The sequence below is a fragment of the Sipha flava genome, unplaced genomic scaffold (assembly GCF_003268045.1).
Source record: "Sipha flava isolate LNK unplaced genomic scaffold, YSA_version1 314_pilon_pilon, whole genome shotgun sequence".
NCBI lineage: Eukaryota > Metazoa > Arthropoda > Insecta > Hemiptera > Aphididae > Sipha > Sipha flava.
The window spans coordinates 204,683-224,834 of NW_020272994.1; the positions used below are offsets into that span (position 1 = coordinate 204,683).

The 20,152-nt window shown below is 29.0% G+C and overlaps 1 protein-coding gene across 3 annotated transcripts; it reads left to right on the forward strand.

Annotated features, from left to right (window-relative positions):
- Positions 1-373: 373 nt before the first annotated feature.
- LOC112686519 (serine proteinase stubble-like) lies at positions 374-19,804 on the forward strand. 3 transcript variants are annotated; one of them, XM_025558856.1, is made up of 11 exons: positions 374-523; positions 1,547-1,682; positions 1,750-1,905; positions 8,626-8,862; positions 9,612-10,217; positions 13,699-13,775; positions 14,135-14,235; positions 14,661-14,760; positions 15,276-15,444; positions 18,497-18,654; positions 19,577-19,804. In XM_025558856.1, exons 2-11 carry the CDS (start codon positions 1,574-1,576, stop codon positions 19,730-19,732), a joined length of 1,869 nt encoding a protein of 622 aa, XP_025414641.1. In that variant the 5' UTR covers positions 374-523; positions 1,547-1,573; the 3' UTR covers positions 19,733-19,804. The 3 variants fall into 3 exon arrangements, with proteins under 3 accessions (XP_025414641.1, XP_025414640.1, XP_025414642.1); XM_025558855.1 differs by lacking the exons at positions 374-523; positions 1,547-1,682; positions 1,750-1,905 and adding an exon at positions 3,526-5,926; XM_025558857.1 differs by lacking the exons at positions 374-523; positions 1,547-1,682; positions 1,750-1,905; positions 9,612-10,217 and adding an exon at positions 3,530-5,926.
- The last annotated feature ends 348 nt before the right edge of the window (positions 19,805-20,152 follow it).

Below are 20,152 nucleotides of genomic sequence, written 5' to 3' on the forward strand. Positions count from 1 at the left end.
TAAATATTCACACAAGAATTCGTATAAAATAGATAATAATCGACAATTTACAGACGTGATAACGAAATCGTATCCTTATTCTAAATATATATTATTATTTTTTTAATCAGACATCGCATTTATACATGATGCATTGGAAATGGTACAAAAATAAATTATACATTTGTTTTTATTTGATTGCGTTTATTGAAATTAATAAATTATACATATTTGATAATAGAAAATATTTTCTTTGGGCGCGATAAAGCCAAAGGAGAAATGCCGTTTTTTTATGCGTTGAACATACATCCCATTTGCGAGATAGCACAGCATCACTTTCACTCGGCAATGGCAGACCAGTAAACATATCAACAGCCGGTACGTGTGTTGCAGTACCCGTGTAGTTAATACGCGGGAATGTCTTCTCATCATTATTTATGAGTATCTCATATTATCGGAGTAAACATGATCATTTATTCGAAGTTTTTTTTTGGCATTTTATTTTGAGATCAGCTATTCTTCAACATATTTAACCAATCCGTCGGTATTGTTATTATCAATAACGTATTTTAGTTGTAACATATACTTATATTTATATTATATACTTATATCCAATATACTTGCACAGTTCCTTATTGAATATTATATAGTATTGTTGTACATTTTGTTAATATATACTATTTATAACATTGGATTGATTAAATATTTGTTATTACTTTTGTAGCAAAAAAAAAAAAAAAAACACGGGTAAGTCGTGAAATTAAAAATGATAATAATAATTTTTTTTATGTTACATACGTTGTCACAATAATGATGATTTAGTTGAGTTGTTCGTTATTGTTTTAGTAGATATGAATTTCGTTGTTAAGTTTCAATACAAAATTATACGGTCTGATAAGTCTTACAAAGCGTGCATTATTTTAATGTAAATTACAAATTATATAAACAGATTTTTTCTTTTATAAATATTTAAATTTTTCTTATAATTTAAAATAAGAATATTATTGTTTATTGTAACCGACTAAAAATAATAATCTAATCAAATGCATGCCTATCAAATAAATTTAAATTATACATTTATTATCGTTACTATATTTTCGTAAAAATTAATTATTGATTTACTAAATGAGATTGAACCATTAGCGGCATTAAATAATAAGTTATAATAATAAAGAAATTTCTTTCTTTATGATTGTTTCTTATACACGGATACGTTATAATATTATACACATGCATATTACACATTTTTTTTATACGTATATTATGCATTAGTAATTGATTTAACATATTAAAATAAAATAAAAATATTATTAACAGTAATTATAGAGACGTTCATGAAATACATAATGAGTGTAAGGAAGTATAATTGTTTTTTTTGTGTTAATAACTTTCTTGTCTATTTTTATACATGTTTACGTTTAAATCTAGAATTTTATAGCTATACACATTTTATGACGTAATATGTGTTTAGTTTGTTAATCGTCTAATGTAATTTTAACACAAACGTGAACTATATAAATTATATAAAATATATATATATATATATATATTATATTATGTTTTAAAGGTAAAATTTGATGAAATTTAAATTATCATGCACAAAATAATAGCAGTGGCATTATTTACTATCATTATTTGTATAATCAGCAGCAGTTATCAATCAGTGGCAGTTAACTACCCAAATACTCATCGATTAATAAAAAGTAAACATTTATAATATATTTATTTTTATTACATTTTACTTTTATTCAAAGACATAATTGATTTTAGAGATGCAATTTGGTGAACAAGGAATAAGTTCTACATTAAAATATAATTACACAGAAATAATTTCACCATCCAATCATTCGACAATGACCAGGCTGAAACAACAAGAAATTCAACAAAAAACAAAGAAAAAGAAGGCACGTTTTTTTGAACAATTCTGTAAGTATATTAGTTATATGCATACACATATTATATGCATCTAAATACAACTTAGCCTCTATTAACGAGTGATTAAAAACTGTCTAATATCTACAATAGAAATTTTATCAATATTAAGTATAGCTGTAAAAGGAAATTATACTGTATACAGTATTTAAATATTTACAACAGTAAAAATATCGGACAAATATAATAGAAAATTGTCGTTTAATTATATTACTACACTAAAAGCTATTCTACGACAAGATTGTATTATTAATAAATAATATTATATTAAGATATTAATATTATGATAATATAATATAAATACATTGTCAAGAAACATGGTAATATATATAATAACAACGGTTTTTAACTTCACGATTAGATATATTATATTTGAATATATATACATATTATATTGGTTTAAGAATTAAACAAAATTCAATAATATACAGTGTAATTTTTTTTTCTTTTTCTTTAAAATATTCTCTACATTAATGTAATTAGTTAATAGTGTTTCATACGTAATGTTATATTATAAATAATTTTTATAATACTTAAAATTACACATCCGCGTACCGTTTAATAATACAAGGTAAAATACTTATTCAACACGAACCCATAGGTTTAAATATTAAATTAAACTGAAAAAGATTAAAAGAAGACAATTTCTTGATAAAAATTAGATGATTTCGTGAACTGGAAGTACATTTTTTATAACCATAATAAGTATTTACACATGGATAATTAATATACCTACAAGGATTGAATCTTAAAATAGAAAGTGAACTGACTAAACAATTATAATTTAACAACATTATCAATAATTTTGAGATCGGATTAAGTTAATGAATATAGAAAATAGTAAAAAAATTATAGGTTTGTCTTTATAAAAAAATAATTAATATATGTTTGACTATTTTTAAATAACAAAAAAAAAAAAAATAAAGACTATAAATAATTAAATTGTTAAAACTCATAAATATATATATATATAAAAAAATAGTTCATATACAGAAATAAGTAAATGAATAAATAAAAGTTTAACCTGGAGTATTAATATATTTGTAAAGTACGACCGGTTACGAATTAAAAACTTATCGTCATCTATATACAAAGTCAATAAAATCGCGACTGAATATGAACGTCTGAAATGGCAACTTTATATGCTAAGCTTTTATTTATTTATTTTCATGTGTAGACTATTTGTTAATTTATTTCTATAATTTTAAACAGAAGGGTCTCGTTTGTAACATTAATACTGGTTTCTTTAATTCTTATTTCTGGCTTCTGGAATCGATCTCTGTATACCATTACGAGTATAAATTTCACACAAATTCATTAAGATTTCCGTTCGCATAGAACATATATTTTGTAAGAACCGATATCTGTGTATTCAATAGACGTCTAATATTATCAACTAGATCGACTGTTTTCAAATCATTATCTATTTGTGGAGATTTTATGTAACAATAGTAAAAGCACAGTTACAACGTGTGGAAGAGTGTTATTACTATTTTCGATCGTGGAGGGGTGAACGTCAAGTCTGTAGCAGCACACCGATTAAGAGAAAGTTCACGGTAAAAGAACGGTTAGGCGGAGACACTTGAATATGATGATGGTGGTCGCTTCGTTCTGCAGCAGCTAGTCTTTTGTGTGCTGTTGTGGCTCTCAGTCGGTTTACTTTCATAATTTTTCTTTATTGTTAATATTGTTTCGGAGAAGAAAGACTACATCTTCATTATATACATATATACATATATGTATATGTATATATATAAATCTATCTACGCGCACACATAAATATATATATATACATATATACATATGCGCGTGGTGTATTGATGGCCGTGTTGATAAAAATGTACAAAAAACATCAAATGTGATCTGTCGTTTCTTCTGTCACTACATTAAGTTTTACAAAAGGACAATTTTCTCGTATAACGTCTATTGTTATCATTTTTACAAAGAAAATTTCTCGTTCGCGAATCTACAACATATTCTATTGAAATCCGTTTTAATTTTGCCATTATAATTAACATAATAAAACACTAATGTGTCATTGGTTCGTATTATACTATTGCACGTGGTATACGGCTCCGTTAACGCGGTAAGTTATTGATCGTTTTTAATATTTTTTCATCCTCGAAGGATTCCTCGACAAATTCGATTTTTTTTCAAGTGCGAGTGAAAATATTGTACGGAAATTTCGGTGAAAACAAAGTGTAAATCGACTTGTGCGTGCGAACTCAAGTGCTTAACAAATCACCGCGTACCACTGCTACTAAATGCACGTGTTTCAATAACGATATGTAACATAATATACATTGTTACCGCCGTAATTTTATAACGCGCCGGTCTTAGGTTTTTTTTTCCTACCTACCGCTTCTTCTTTTCCTCTTTTACTCTCAGTGACCGCGAGTGAAAGTGAACGCGTGTGCACCGTGTGAGTTGGGAAAAAAAAAATAACAATAATAGTAATAATAATATTATTAATAATAATAATAATAATAATAATAATATAACAACGACGAGCGCGTACAGAAAGAAAGTGGATACGCTCATTGCGTGACATTGTAAACGCGCGCCGGAATCCAAGGTAAACCGCTGCTGTTACTACTCTTGTTATTGAAGTGATAGTTCTCGAGCGATACACATACGCGCGTTTACACGCACGCACGCATATAAACACACGCGTTCGCCAGTCGTGTTTATTATTATTTACTAGCGCCAATCGCTCTATTGGCCCGTGTGCTCAAGTACGCGCGCGCCCGACACGGGTGAAAGAAGAAAGTGACGGCTGCGAGCATTAACGAAACTCGAGTGCAGCACTCCTTCGGCTGACCAACAATCGTTCGTTCGTCAACGTCATCGTCGGGCGGCGGATGTTACGCCATCACCGCGCGATCGTAACAACAGCAACCGTAGTGGTACCATACTGCCGGCAGTACGGGTCAATGTCGATGCGCCGTGTCGACGGGCCATCACCGAGCAGCGCACAGCAGTACGGCAGCAAAGTGTCAGCGTTGTAGCGTCAACACCACTACTACTACTACTAACTACTACTACATCGTAACGCGACTGTATTCGTGACTATGTCGTGCACTTGAAGAAGGAAACGAAAAACGTAAATAAAAAAATAATAACGGATAAGACAGCGGAAACGACGAGTCGTACGTATCGTGTCGCCCATCCGTATTGTCGTCGCACACCGATCGCGCGGTACTTCTTTTGGACGAGCCCATTGCCATGAGGTCACACTCCATAATAATCATCAGTGTCATAATGATGTTCCGGTGCGCCGACGGCGTGTCACCGCCGGCCACCAACACGGACCGAGCGGTTCTGGTTTCGTCGTCCTCGGCGTTGCCCGCCCGGTCCAACGGTCGGTTGATGTCACAGCAGCAGAAACGGGTCAACAGAGACACCGACGGAGGCACGGACGACTTCTACAACGACCACGACAGCAACGATAGATCGGACGCGTACTCGCATCGCACGGTCAACACGTATCACCACGTGAGCGACACGGACGGCGGTGGCTGGATCATCGGCGGCAGCCGTCGCCGGGCACCCGAGACCACGCAGAAGTACTATCAGGAAAAGACGACGGCGAGCGAACAGCCTAGCAAGCAGCGCGAGCCCGACGACGACAAGCGCCTGTGGCCCGGACCGGAAGCTGCGTCTTCGCTGTCCGAAGTGCAAGTGGTCGTGCACCAGTCACCGCATCGCGAGGTGGCCGCCAACGACCAGCAGCAGCAACAATCGTCCGACGCGGCGTCCAAGTGGTACTCGAAACGGCTGTCGTACGCGACCAAATCGTCTCTGGCTGCCACTGCGTCCACGCCGTCTTCGCTGCCGCAGCAGCAGCAGCAACCGGTGACCGCGGGGAGCAACGCGGTGCTGTTGGCCGAGGTGCTAGGGCAAAAGTCCGGTTTCAACATGACCGCGGGCAAAGGCGCCGCGGCCGGTTACTACGGGTCAACGACGACCGGTTCCAAAGGCTTTCAGAACGATCTCATGGACATGTTGGGTAAAAGTATGTGACGCGTCCGTTTTCACACGTGACGGTTTTTTTTTTCGTTCCCTATGGTTTCTTGTTTTTCGTTTTTCGCGAGATTAGATTTCGTCGGCCCCTAGCCCGAACGCACGTAACGGTTTATTCGCTGCTTCCCCACCCCCTCCGCCGTAAACGCAATAATCGTGTGCTGCGACGAAAAAAAAAAACAAAATAATCGAAAGAAAACCCCCCGCGCGCGTTAATCTTCGGGCCGCATAAAAATATTGTAATACTCCGACACGCGTTGTTTGTATAACTTCCGGAGACGAGAAGCCGCCGCGAAGCCACGCGGAACTCGGCTGCCGACGTGATGGGTCTGTTGACGTTTCCGATTGATTAAAGGGAGGCGAAAAAAAAAAAATCAGCCGAAAAAACGATACCCGTGGCGGAGAGCGGTTGACGAAAACGAGAAAAAACAAACACAAACGATTTACCACGGTTCTGAGATTAGTTTTTGTTGATGTCATTATGTTCTAAAATTCCGTGAAGAAATCACTGTCGTTTTTTTTCCTTGGTCTAATAAGTACAATAGTAAATTATCGTTAACTAGACGATTAAGTGATGTGTACGAACGTTCAGGATATACCCGGTTCGTATTATTTCCACTCGATACCGTAACACAAAAAAACATTGATTTAGACTCGTTTGATTAAAAACTAACATGTTTGTAATAATAATACACACACTTTTAATTCTCATTAATAATTATAAGTAATGTTTTGTTCATTCAGGTCGATTATAATTTCAATTTTTTTCGCTTCGATATAGTAATTATATTCATGATTTTTTGAACGTCAATTATATGATAATGATCAAATGTCATATTACCCACGTACATAAAGTTAGTGGACTTTCTGTTCAGAATAACTCCATTGTATTTAGTTACATCCTTGATGACTTTCACCAAGATAAATAAAATAATTTCAGGTTTATTCGACGCTGTAAATATTTTAACAATTATGTAGCGCAAAACATTTGGCGTAAAGAAATATTATTCATACGCTCTTCAAACATAAAATAAATACTAGATTTTATTTGAACAACATTACACAACGGATAGCGACTAGACTCATTTTAAAACGGACAGTGTCAAATCGATAGAATATAATTCTGTTAGTTTTAATTTATAAATAATAAAAGTATGAAAATAGGTAATGTAAAATTCACTAAATTTAACGTTGTACCTAACAAATGGAACAATTTTAATTTTTGTACTCTTACATCCGGTTTCAAATTCTTTTTTTTTTTTTTTAATTTATACTATTTTCAGCAATATATTATGATTTATACTATGTAATTTTTAAAAAAAACTAGTGCGCGTGCCTGCGATCTCGTTTCTATAGTAATATTAATAAATTATACACATCACGATGGTAGTATAAACGAAAGCAGCACTATGGTCGTGTGGTTTCACTTTCTTCACCATGGCCGTCTGTGTTTTTCCTTTCTTGATTTGTTATACTCGTATACAACTTGCCATGGCCGGTGATTTGGTTAAACTGTACGAAATAATAAATATTAACAAAGTCGTATAAACAATTTTTTTATTTTTAGATCTAAATTTAAGTCTTGAAAGTTATAGTTAACAGTTTATTAATAAAATTAAAAAAAAAAATAATGAATATTTGTACGCTGTAATAATATATAGGTTTATTAAATAGTACATACGAGTATGATTGAATTTGGGAAAAAAATATTTAATTTGAATTTTTTATTATATTAAAATGAAATTTGAATATGATTCGGTGTAGTTTATTATATATATATATATAATAATTTATGTATATATAAATCATACTGTTTATTAATTACAGTTTATAAATTTGTTAATATTTTTGTCTTTGTTATAAAATGTATTTTAAAAACTACAGAAAATATTCGTATGGTATATATTAGTTTAGTTTGAAAAATATAATTTACTACATATCATCAATCAATACCTTTTTTTCGGTTCTAGGTTTTGTCGATAAAATATAAATAATTATGATATATACATGTCAATGAAAACGTTTTGTAGAAAGTTATCACTTTATTAGTTAACTATAAGGTTGTCGAATATTTTAATTTTTAAACAATTTTTTTATTTAAATATATTAAATTTGATAAAAAAATATTTACGATACAAATTTAAATAATTTTTTTGTAAAATAAATTGTTAAGCTATTGAATGCTGCTTCAAATTGTTTTATTATCTTTACTATCAGAAATATCAAAATTTCTTTTACACTGTTTATGACAGGAACTAAAATTGTGTGCAGTACGACACACTATGTAATACGAAATGTTCCGTGTGTAGTACGAAATTAAAAAGTGTGTTCTGGTTCTATTTTCTATATTATGGTATTTTTTTTAATTTTACATATTTTTGTAAGAGGAATATGACAAAATCCTTCAGTGTGCAGTACGTAAAAGTATATATATATATTAGTCTGTGGTTTATGAAAAATAAATTTTCAGAAAAATTCGATTTTACTCAATTGTATTTTATTATAATACAACATTTGACATTTACTTATATGATGAATCGTATTCATACGTCTTTAATATATGTATCGATGTTTATTAAACCTATGCAAATATTGGTGTAAGAAAAAATACTAATTATAGTTTTTTTTTTTTTTTTTAATTGTATGTACTGAAATTTTAATCAAAACTTATGTGATTTTCTTGATAAATAGTGATTCCTCAAACATGTTGGTACAATGGTAACAAATTCGATTGTGGACTTAGTATATCTTGCGTTCTGGAGGGTGGAAAACCAGTTGATCTGTGCAGTGGTGGAATGATTTGGAGCTGTTGTGTATCCAGAGACAAAATTCAGACATCCGGATCTTCTTCGTCATCCTCATCGTCATCATCGTCGTCATCAGCCGTGACAGCCGCGTCTAATTCGGTGGGAACAATAGAAAATGCCAGTAAGTTTTTTTTTTCTAAATCTGATTTTAGATCGCGGAATTGTTTTAATTATTATAAATGAATCGGAATAGTATTGTGCAATAATATTATATAGTGTTTTCGTATTGTGTTATTTATAATACTATAGCGAGACAACTGATGGACATGCGCACTTACGCGTACTGCATACTGAATGTGCGACGGCACAATTCATTATAATAATCGCGATAATTTCTCTCATTGGTATTATAATCAGAGCAAAACTTATTATGGTCGCTATTGTCACGGTGCTCGTTTTCGTCGAAATGCTAATGACAATGTAGGCACAACACACACGAGTTATTTATGTATTTCATTTTACGCACGAAACAAAACACCGAGACGATACGGCATAAACATTTGTACTCGCGCGCGTATTTAATTTGGCGACACACATGGTTGTATAGCACGTAAGGTATATAATTTTATTGTTACGATAAATATTAATTTGTACTCTAATTCTGATTCTTGACGACGGCAATGCCGTTGTAATAATATCATGTTTGTAACATATATTGTTCTTAATTTTTGGAACAAACATGATATAACATAATACATTTCGATATGTTTTGGCATTTTTAAATTGTGTTCTCATATACAAGTACATATAAATATATCCATGTTATCTGGTAGTCTCTTCCGTATACTTAGGGCGAATAGTATTGCTCAAAAAAGATAACTATAATACCGTGTGTACACTCTCATGTCGTTTCCTTCTATATATGTAAAGCTATACAGTTCCTGATGCAATACCCTGAATTTCAACAACACTACAATTTGTATATGCTCCAACAACAACAACAGCAGCAACAGCATCAACAACAACAACAACAACATTTGCAGATACAGCAACAGCACCATTACAACCATCAGCCTACGACGGCGGCGAGTTATCTGGACAATTATATAAGCGACGTGAGCCCGTCGTCTCAGTCGTTCATCACCGACCAGACGGCCAAACCGTCTTACTATTATCAGCAAGAGCACCAGCACTACCATCCGTACTACTATCAGCACCACCAGAGTCATATGGGGGTCGGAGGGTCGAACGGGCATTGGCACATGAATGGTATCGGTAGCACGTCGACCAGCACAGCATTGCCGCCCACGCCGCAGATAATGTTTCATAACAATCACGGCACCGTCTTTTATTCCACGCACAAGCCGCCGTCGTCGTCCACGTCGGCCACGTTCGCCCATATCACACAGATCGGTGGCAGTGGCGGTAGCGTTGAAGATCAGCAAGTGCAACAACAGCAGCAGCAGCAGCAGCAGCAACAACAACAACAACAACAACAAAGTCAGTTGCTACACTACATGCCGTCAGGATATCGTGGTAAACAACCCCGCCAATGTTTAAGTACCTATTAAAGTTGCACTTGGAGTCTGTATCTTCAAACATGACAAACACATGCACACACGCACATACGCACGTACGCACGCATGCAAAGTGGCGTGGTCACAAATATATTTAGTGTCTAGCAGGAACCGATCATCATACGGTTTTAGAACTCTTGAAATTAAATGTTAATCTATTCGGACAAATAATATGAAATTAATGGAATCTGTCCTTAACGTGTTTTTCGTAGACAAAAACGTCCATATGTTTAATGGACTTTTTTTGTTTGTAAATATATTGAAGTTTTTCTCATACCGTTTCCTATGTTTGTAGAATAATGTTTCTTTTAATGGATCTTGTAATATTTGCAAATCAATTTAACTTTTTAATATCATACACATACAACAATAGTAAAGTGAATAAATACTCAAATACCTAGATAACTAGTTTCTGATCGATAGTCTAAAATATAAATATTAAGGGCGGCTACATAAAAACTACCACTTTACCACGTCACTGAACCCACACACAAACACATATATGGAAATAACGCACCGCTGAGCACAGTAATTTTGTTCAAACAATACACGTACTTTCCTTCAAAAATTCAATACTCACGATACGAACACGAAATCCTTCAACTTGATTATTTACTATACTCACATTATATTTATATATATTATAGTATAAGTATTAAGATGTAAGAAAAACGCACAAACGCACGCAATCACCGTTAAGCTATACATTTTCACCATCTAGATTTACGCGTAAACAGGTTTAAATAAATGTATGGTCTTAAATGTGAACACGGATGTTATATCAATGTACAGCACACCCAAAACGGTATGGGTGTTACATAGATTATATGCAATTATACATAGAACGTAATGCATGAGAAACGATTAAAAATAAACGTACCGAAATGGACATTGTTTGAAACAAAACACTGTGAAAAATTGTATCCGCACAAAGTGTAATATGTGAAAGATATTAAGCATAAGTCTAATGTCTAGACACAGTATCTATAAAAATGTGTTATAATTGAAAAATTAAACTTCGTTGTCTTAGGTTGTATAATTATTATAAGAAAATAATATAATTATTTATTTTCATTTTTTTTTCTGTTATTAATTATTTCCTGTAACTGTTTCTGTATTTATACAGTAATATTTTTATAAGTGTGATTTCGCTTTTAATACACAAAGAAAATTTACTAATCCAACATATTTAAGAATTTGATCATAATAATATGACAGTAACATAAATGAGAAATATTCACGGAAGGACAAAAAAAATATGTACAATCATTTTCATAAAATATAACCACCTCTCGAACCCTATTGTTTAATTCTTTATTGATAGAATTTAAAATTAATTTAATTTAGCAACATTTATTTGTTTTCCTTATTACATCTCATACAAGACTTGACATGGCATTTATCTGTGTAAAAGCATATTTATATTTTCATTCAATTTATGTATTTGTTCAACGTACGAGTACTTTCTTTTTTTAAATAGTTGATATCAAATAAATTCATTTTTTCATAAATGTATAACTCGAAACAACAGAGAATAATTAAATATAACTAGTGTCAGTATATTAAGTTGTGAATCTAATTAAAAATTGAATGTTCCTAAAATTAAATGGCTTCTATTTATTTACACATAAATGAGTTGTACTAATTTTACTTTGTCTATTTATGTTAAGTTAGTTTGAAGAAATTATTTTATAGTCAATTAGACTAAAATATAGTTCAATACGATTTAAATTTATTAATATTTCAAAATAAAACTATTTAAAATTCTCCCTTTACTTTTCAACCGAATAACAATCATTGTTTTTGTTTGATCGTATACAATTCTTAAAAATAGTTTAATAAAAATTGAATGATGAGTCATATTTATAGAATAATATTATATGCGTTGGTAGTATATTTAAATATATATTATATTATATAAATATGGTATAATATAGCAGTATAGGTATTTGTTAACATGTATGCATAAAATTGAAGAATTTCAATTTTTCAATTATTCTTGTTAATGATTACCTTTTTATTTTTATATTTGTATAAATATCTACAATATCTAAAAATATTTCTATTAATTTTATTTTATTAAACTCTATATTTGTTATGAGGTGCACACGAATTGTGTATCAAGTCTGGTAAACTAACCTTTTTGAACGAATTGTGTCTCAGACGCAATTCGTGTTAATCTTTCACTTAACACTTAACATTTTATTTAGTGGTTCGTAGTGGTTTATAAATTAAATTTTAATTTTGTAAATACTTTTTAACTTTTAAAAAAAAAATAATAATAATAAATAATTTAATATTTAAAATATTATTACATGAAATTTAGTTTTTTAGTGGTTTGTACTTGTATTTACATTTTCAATAAAAATATATTTAATAGATACATACATAAATGAAAATTCAAAAAATGCAAATGGGAAAAAAAAATGCAAGCTCTCAAAGAACCATTAATGCTTGCAAATATTTTCATTCGATATTTAACGAATTTTATTATTTCCTCATCCAAACATATACAGAATTTTAGAAGTTTTAAAAAATATGTAAATCCATACTATAATATTGATAAGAAGTAGTCTAGAAAAATGATGAGTACCCAAAAAACCCAATAAGAGTTCTATTGATAGAAAATAATAAAAATAATAATAATGAAACACAGTTAAGAATTTGTTAACACATTAGCCAATAAAAATAAATACAGAAAAATTTAATTAATATATGATTATGACACAATTTATACTATGATATTATGCTTTTATAAATTCAATTTTTTTCTATAAATATGTGAATTTATATTATGTTTTAACTAACATATATATATATATATATATATATATATATATATATATATATATATATATATTATGGTAATATCACTTTAAGAACCACTTGTAATAGTTAACTGTAAATTAAAAAATAACACGAATTGCGTCTGGTACACAATTCGTTTGAAAAATATCGTTTGCTTGATTTGGTTCGTAATTAATGTGAACACTTATTTTGAACATCGTATTTAATAAGAGCGATTTTTTTGACTATTTCTACTTTAATAATTATTAAACATTAATTTAATAATAATCTTGTATTTTAAAAATAAAATACCTATTAATGTTTATAGGGAAAGTTGGGATTTTGTATATATTATTAATAATATTTTATTTTGCTAAGAATATTACAAAATTAAATACATTTTCTACCTCAGTTATACTCGTAATTATAAAATATTACATATTTGTAGTTATTATTATTACTAGTTATTATTTATAGTTATTAATATTAGTTTTGTGCACTGATATGCACATGTATTTGTAAAATCTTATTTATTTTGCTTTTATTATTTTGAATGTAATTTTTATATGTATCATTCTTACTTTATGCTTTTTGTACCGTTATTATATTATGTAAAAACTGTAGAAATAATATATTTTAATGTTAATAAATAGGTTGTGGAGAATTATACGCTAGAAGCCATAGAATCGTGGGTGGACATGGATCAAACTTTGGTACTCATCCATGGCAGGTATGTAAAATACACTCATAGATTTGGTTATATTATGTTGATTTTATAATATATTGGTACGCTATCCCATTAGTACCTTTGTGGATGCAGCCAATAAATGCCACTAGAATCGCTTGCATTCACCTTGATAAAAACTTGTTTTCAACAATTAAAATAACAATTGTTTTAGTTCTTTGTTATTGAAACCCTTTTTTCATTAAGTTGAGTTCAAACAGTTACAGTAAACATCAAGTGGCTGTGTCCACAAAGACCCAATCTAATTCAACAAGATAACAGCATAATTATTTATTCTAAAATCAATGTTTTATGTCATTATTATCAATTCGAATTTTAATAAAAATTAATTTTTATTAATGAAGGCCGCAATCATCAAGTCAGGATTTTTGTCAAAAAAATTGTCATGTGGTGGAGCTCTTCTGAATAATCGATGGGTAGTAACCGCTGCACATTGCGTGGCCACGTAAGTATTAATATTAATATATTAATTGAATGAAGTTTACACGAGTCGAGTCATGTGATGTACTGGACCTAACTGTCGAGTAAAATTTTCACAAATTGAACATACAAACGGTAAAAAAGTTAAATAATGTTTCTAATGCATTATTCTGATCGAAATACGAAATTCAATACTACTCGGTCAGAAATGTTAGAATAGAGCTGTAATACTGATATCGTACACTTTCAGAAACTTACTTGAGCAAGTCGGTAATTCCATTTAATACTTTAATCATACTTATCTTAGAAGGTTTGATTTGCAGTAGGAGCTCGATCCAAAAAAAAAAAAAAAAAACATGACTTTAGCATGCCTATTAAGTTTAAGCCTTTACGGTTTTTAATATATGTATTTATTGATATTAATTTACAAATGTTTAATGTATTATAAAGCACGGCGAATAATAATTTAAAAGTACGACTCGGTGAATGGGATGTACGAGATCAATCAGAAAAGTATTCACATGAAGAGTTTAACGTAGAACGCAAAGAAGTAAGAAATTATAATTACTTATGACTATAAAGATCGAACTTGGCAGAAATTATAATCACAACATTAAAGCTATATAATTAGGGAACTAAGACAAGAAAATTTAAGTTCTTATTAAAAAAACGTATTCATATACATAACGAAAATTAAAATATTAAGTAAATTTTAAACAATAAAATAAAATTGATAATATTACTAATTCGATTCAAAATTAAATTTCTATTATTTTTTCGCTATTTAATTTCAGTTGTATGTTTAATTTAGACAATAGAGTGATTTATTTAAAATGAATATGCAACTTCAAAATTACATAACACATTGTTTGTATTATTTTATTTAAATACAATTCTGGGTAATACATAAAAACCTAAGATGGCAAGACTTTAACTTTCACTTCTTTATTCGAAATATCAGAATTCAGTTTGCAAAGAACAAATAGTGATATTATATATAAATTGTGATTTCATGCCTGATCCTTAATAAAGGTTTAATTTATTAAATATAATTTTTAAATCTAGGTACATCCGCAGTATAGTCCTACAGATTTCCGTAATGATGTGGCATTGGTTAAAATTGACCACGACGTAGCGTTTAAACAGCATATTATTCCTGTATGTTTGCCGAGTGCAGTAGCCAAATTGGTCGGAAAGACCGCCACTGTAGCTGGTTGGGGCCGTACTCGACATGGTTAGTATGTTTTAAAGTAATTTAGTTATTCTAATCTTAAATATATTGATATGAAAATACAAAAATGTATGTTATTATTTTATTAAAAGTCAATTTTATTCTTATTTTTTGTGTATTTGAAATTTAAACTTTAATACAAATTATTTTTTATTTCACTATATAGTTTTATATTTGTAAGAACACTTATAAAAATTAATAAAAGTGGCCATATTGAGTTATTTTCAGTTATTTTCGTTAATATTATTGCTTTAAAATGTTTAATATAGTTATAAAACAAGCCAAAAATGCACCTATATGTATTAATCATTGACAGAGTAATTTATTAATAAAGTAATTAAAATCGTATTTTTTTAAATATTTTAATGGCTATAAGCTTTTATATTTTAAAATATAAAAAGAGCGAAACTTCTACGTTGGATAAAACTTAACCATCGGTTAAAATACAGGTATGCGGGTGAATGATATTGCTGTGTTGGTCTTTAAACTCGAAACCAATGTACCATTTTTCTTGAAAAAAGAATTTTTAATGAAAGAGGTTGGGTGGATCAGTTTATTTTTTTTAAAGATGGATAATATAGTAAAATAACCAATTTTCTTAATAAGGTATTTTGAACTTTTGCACAAAAAAAACAAAAAAGGCATCGAAAATTGCAAGTGTTTAAAAACACCACAGTTTTGTTTAAATATTTTGAAATTATGAAATGTCTTTTAAAATTCTTATACAAGTATTTAGTAAATATTTTGTAATTGCTACGATTAATATTTACTAGGTAACAACAAAACAAACAATATCATTCTAAAACAATTGGTTGAAATTTCATTTTTTAACGTTTATAAAACTATTTATGACTTTTCAGTCAATTTTATTTTGTTGAGTACTAAGAAAATCTTATGAAAAAATATTGCTTCCAATTTTCAAGTTATAAATATATAAGTTAAAAATTGTACACCTTTTTGACTACATAAATGTAAAAATTTTTATCGTTTTGTCTAAATTTAAGATTCAAATACTTATACATTATTGTTTTAGAACTGAGCTTAATTTTTCCATAAATCAATAATATATATGTATGCAGTATTTTGAATTACATTTTCAAGAATTTTTGTGAAAGCAAAATTATTTTATCGATATTTTTGAAAACAAAAACTAAGAAAACATGAACACTTAAATTTTCTATAAATAGATCAAATAAATATTTTGAAAATTTAACATTCAGTGAATATTTCAAATATTTATGATTATTAGTTTTTAAAATACTATGAAAATTAAAATTTTATTTTGCCAAAAACCATTATGTCGTTGCTGTTTTTTTTTTTTATAAATTTTCGTCAGTTGTTCATAAATATTAAGAAAATGGTTGTGAAATTCGAAAAATAATCCTTTCAAAGTACCAATTAGACAACATTTCCTATCAGAAATCGAATATGATTGTGAGTAATTCTTATGGTCGAGATCATGTACATAGACAGAAAAAACAAACATTAAGGTAAAACCAATATATTCTTCGTCCCACTCAGAATCTAAAATATATTTAACAAAAAGTATCATAAATAATTTTATTAAATTAATAAAGTAATTACTACCTTAATTAAAAATTCTTATTTATTGTCATATATTCATGATCAGTTTGTGACATAATAACACATTAAAACATTTCTATTCTACGAAAATGATATACTTTATAATAACATCCACTAATTTATTTTTATGAATTTAAACGAATATCCATGTTTATAATTTTCAACCCATCATACTGTCAGGACCAGAAATCATTTTACACTTGAAATGGCAATGAATTATTTACTTCGATGAAAATGTCATAATTAGGGTCAGATTTAGAGGCGTAGGATCCAATAGCTACGCTGTCCCAAGAAACGTTAAAATATATACAGTCCCACATAAAGTTATTTTATATTTGTAAAAATAATTTATATGATCATATTAATCTAAAAATAATTGTTGATATTTATACTATTTTGTTATTTTCAAATTTATTTTCTTGTTTATTTCTTCTTGATTAAAATAATCAATATTAATAACAAATATCTCAATACGGCTCAGTATATAACTGATGTATATATCATGTATAGTAACACAGTTTTATAAAAAATATTTTTGTAAATTCGGCAAGCATAGCATTGACTTATTTTCTATTATGGATATGACTGGTTAGATCAAATAGTTAATGGTTAAAAATTTAAAATAAAATTATTTTCATTTACAAGGACATTAATGTATAAAAAAAATAATCAAATCAATTTATTCATCATCGCCGTAGTAAGTATTCCATGTAAGGCATAGCACAAATATAGACAAAAGGTTGTATTTAGGTTATTAAAGATGCTAATTTTAGTAATTAGTCTAGATAATCAAATATTTTATACTTTGATGATATTATTATTATGAAATTCAATACAACAACATAAGGTATATTATACACAAATGATAGCCTAAATTAAGTGAAACTGTGAAAGGGCTTTTTATTCTAAAAAATGTATGTTATTATTTTAAATTATTGAACAATAATTTAATAACATTTTCACCAGATATCTATTAACAAATAAAAAAATAAAAAACTACTCGAATTGTTATGTCAAATATAGGTACTTATATATATATATATATATTATTAATTATATTATTATAATATAATAATATTAATATTTCTTTATTCGTGTTATTGAATATACTGTACAGGTATTCACCACCTTTAGCTTATAGGGAAGTATCGTATAGATAATTCAGATTACACAGATTACAGATTTTTCGTGTCATTGGCCGAAATTGAATTATAATACACAATTATCAATTAACAATATGGTTATGTCGATGTTTGAATGGTTTAATTCTAAATATTTGACTTGAATACCGGTCCTGACCATAAGTATATCTATTATAATGAAATAAAAGGTTCAATTTTTGTTCATTGTTAGTTAATTAACTTGAACATTTCTTACTTATGGTCCAACAAAAATCCAATTTGAAAAACTGAAATGACTTCCACAGATTATTTAAATTTTGTTATATTAATACGTTTATTTTGAACCGCAGGAGTTGCCACAGTTCCTACGGTGCTTCAAGAAGTACAAGTCGAGGTAATACCTAACGAAAGATGCCAAAGATGGTTCCGAGCGGCTGGTCGCCGAGAAACTATTCATGATGTGTTCCTATGTGCGGGTTACAAAGAAGGAGGTCGAGACAGTTGTCAGGTTTGTGAACGATTCTTTATATTTATTCTTATCTTCAGCCACGTTGATTGAAATTTTGGTAATCGGTGTGAATAAGGAAATTACAGCAAAAGAAATATTTAATTCAAACACAGAATACTGTGAAATACATCCGTGAAATATTTTTGGTGTAGTATTTATTTGTTCTTTAATTATTACATCATTGATATTACAGTGACAATAAATCTTTTAAATAAAAAAGACAATTTTTAATCTTCTTATTTTGAGTGATCCTAAAGTGATTAATAGATATTAATACAAAATAAATTGAAATTTAAAAATGTTAAAAAGGTACAAATATGATAAAATTAAAAATGTTCTAGTAGTCTACAAAAAATGTATGATTGAAATAACATCAAGTTATTTTTTCGTTATTCCGAGAGAATGTTCAAAAACTATTGAACATTTATTTTTGAATTTTCGAACTCAACATTAAAAAATATTATTTATATATATCCAAATTATACTACGCTATATTTCTCTTTATTGAATAATCATAGTTCAAAACTAGCCGATATACGAATGAAAAGCGATTTAAAAATTAAAAATAAATAATATCTTCTCTCATTAAATACTCACAATTGTACCTATTTCATTGATGATAATTGAATGTTGACCATGCTATATTGATATTTTATTATTTTTACGCAATAGTAATAATAATAAATGAATATTAAAAATGTAATATGTCATGGAATAATTAAAATATAAATTAGAACGAACGTTTATGACTAAATTAAAAACTATTTATACACAGAAACACTCCACACTGAATCATACACATTATTTGCTAAGCTTTTTTTTTATAAATTGTATGCTCGACTGCTGTTTATAATTTTCCACGCGTCAATATTATTTAAATTTTACTTACTCAAAACTAATGTTCAATCAATACACCATATAGGGTGACTCAGGTGGACCACTGACAACAATGTTGGAAGGACGAAAAACATTAATCGGGTTAGTCTCGTGGGGAATTGGATGTGGTCGTGAACATTTGCCCGGCGTGTACACAAACGTGCAGCGGTTTGTACCATGGATCGACAAAGTAATGACGTGATATTAATTTAATTTAATCATTTAAATTTTTTTAATTTTTGATTTATTTTTATATTTTTTGATACTTAAGATTATATTTAAATTCATTTAACATTTTAAATTATTAATATTTATATTTTGTTATAAATAGATTTTACCACTGAGCTTATTTATTTATTTATACAAATAAACACATACTTATGAATGTGATAATTGTTATATAGGTTATTAATTAACGCACAGGAAAAACCTAAACTACCTAGATTATGATTATTGTTATAATGTTGTTGATTTTTCGATGTCGAAATGTGCTATTCTTAAATTTAACTTTTTTCAAGACCAATTTTTGTATTAATGTAAAATAAACGTGTATATACCACCTGTTTAGATATTATATACGAATAATATAATATTAATCAAAACCATAAGAATACAATTATTT

Excerpts from the sequence above, each read along its gene's own strand:
- LOC112686519 (XM_025558855.1), top strand. The coding sequence starts at position 5,137 with ATGAGGTCACACTCCATAATAATCATCAGTGTCATAATGATGTTCCGG. Across the intron at positions 10,218-13,698 it reads CATGCCGTCAGGATATCGTG|GTTGTGGAGAATTATACGCT; the intron begins GTAAACAACCCC and ends GTTAATAAATAG. Across the intron at positions 14,761-15,275 it reads TTAACGTAGAACGCAAAGAA|GTACATCCGCAGTATAGTCC; the intron begins GTAAGAAATTAT and ends TTTTAAATCTAG.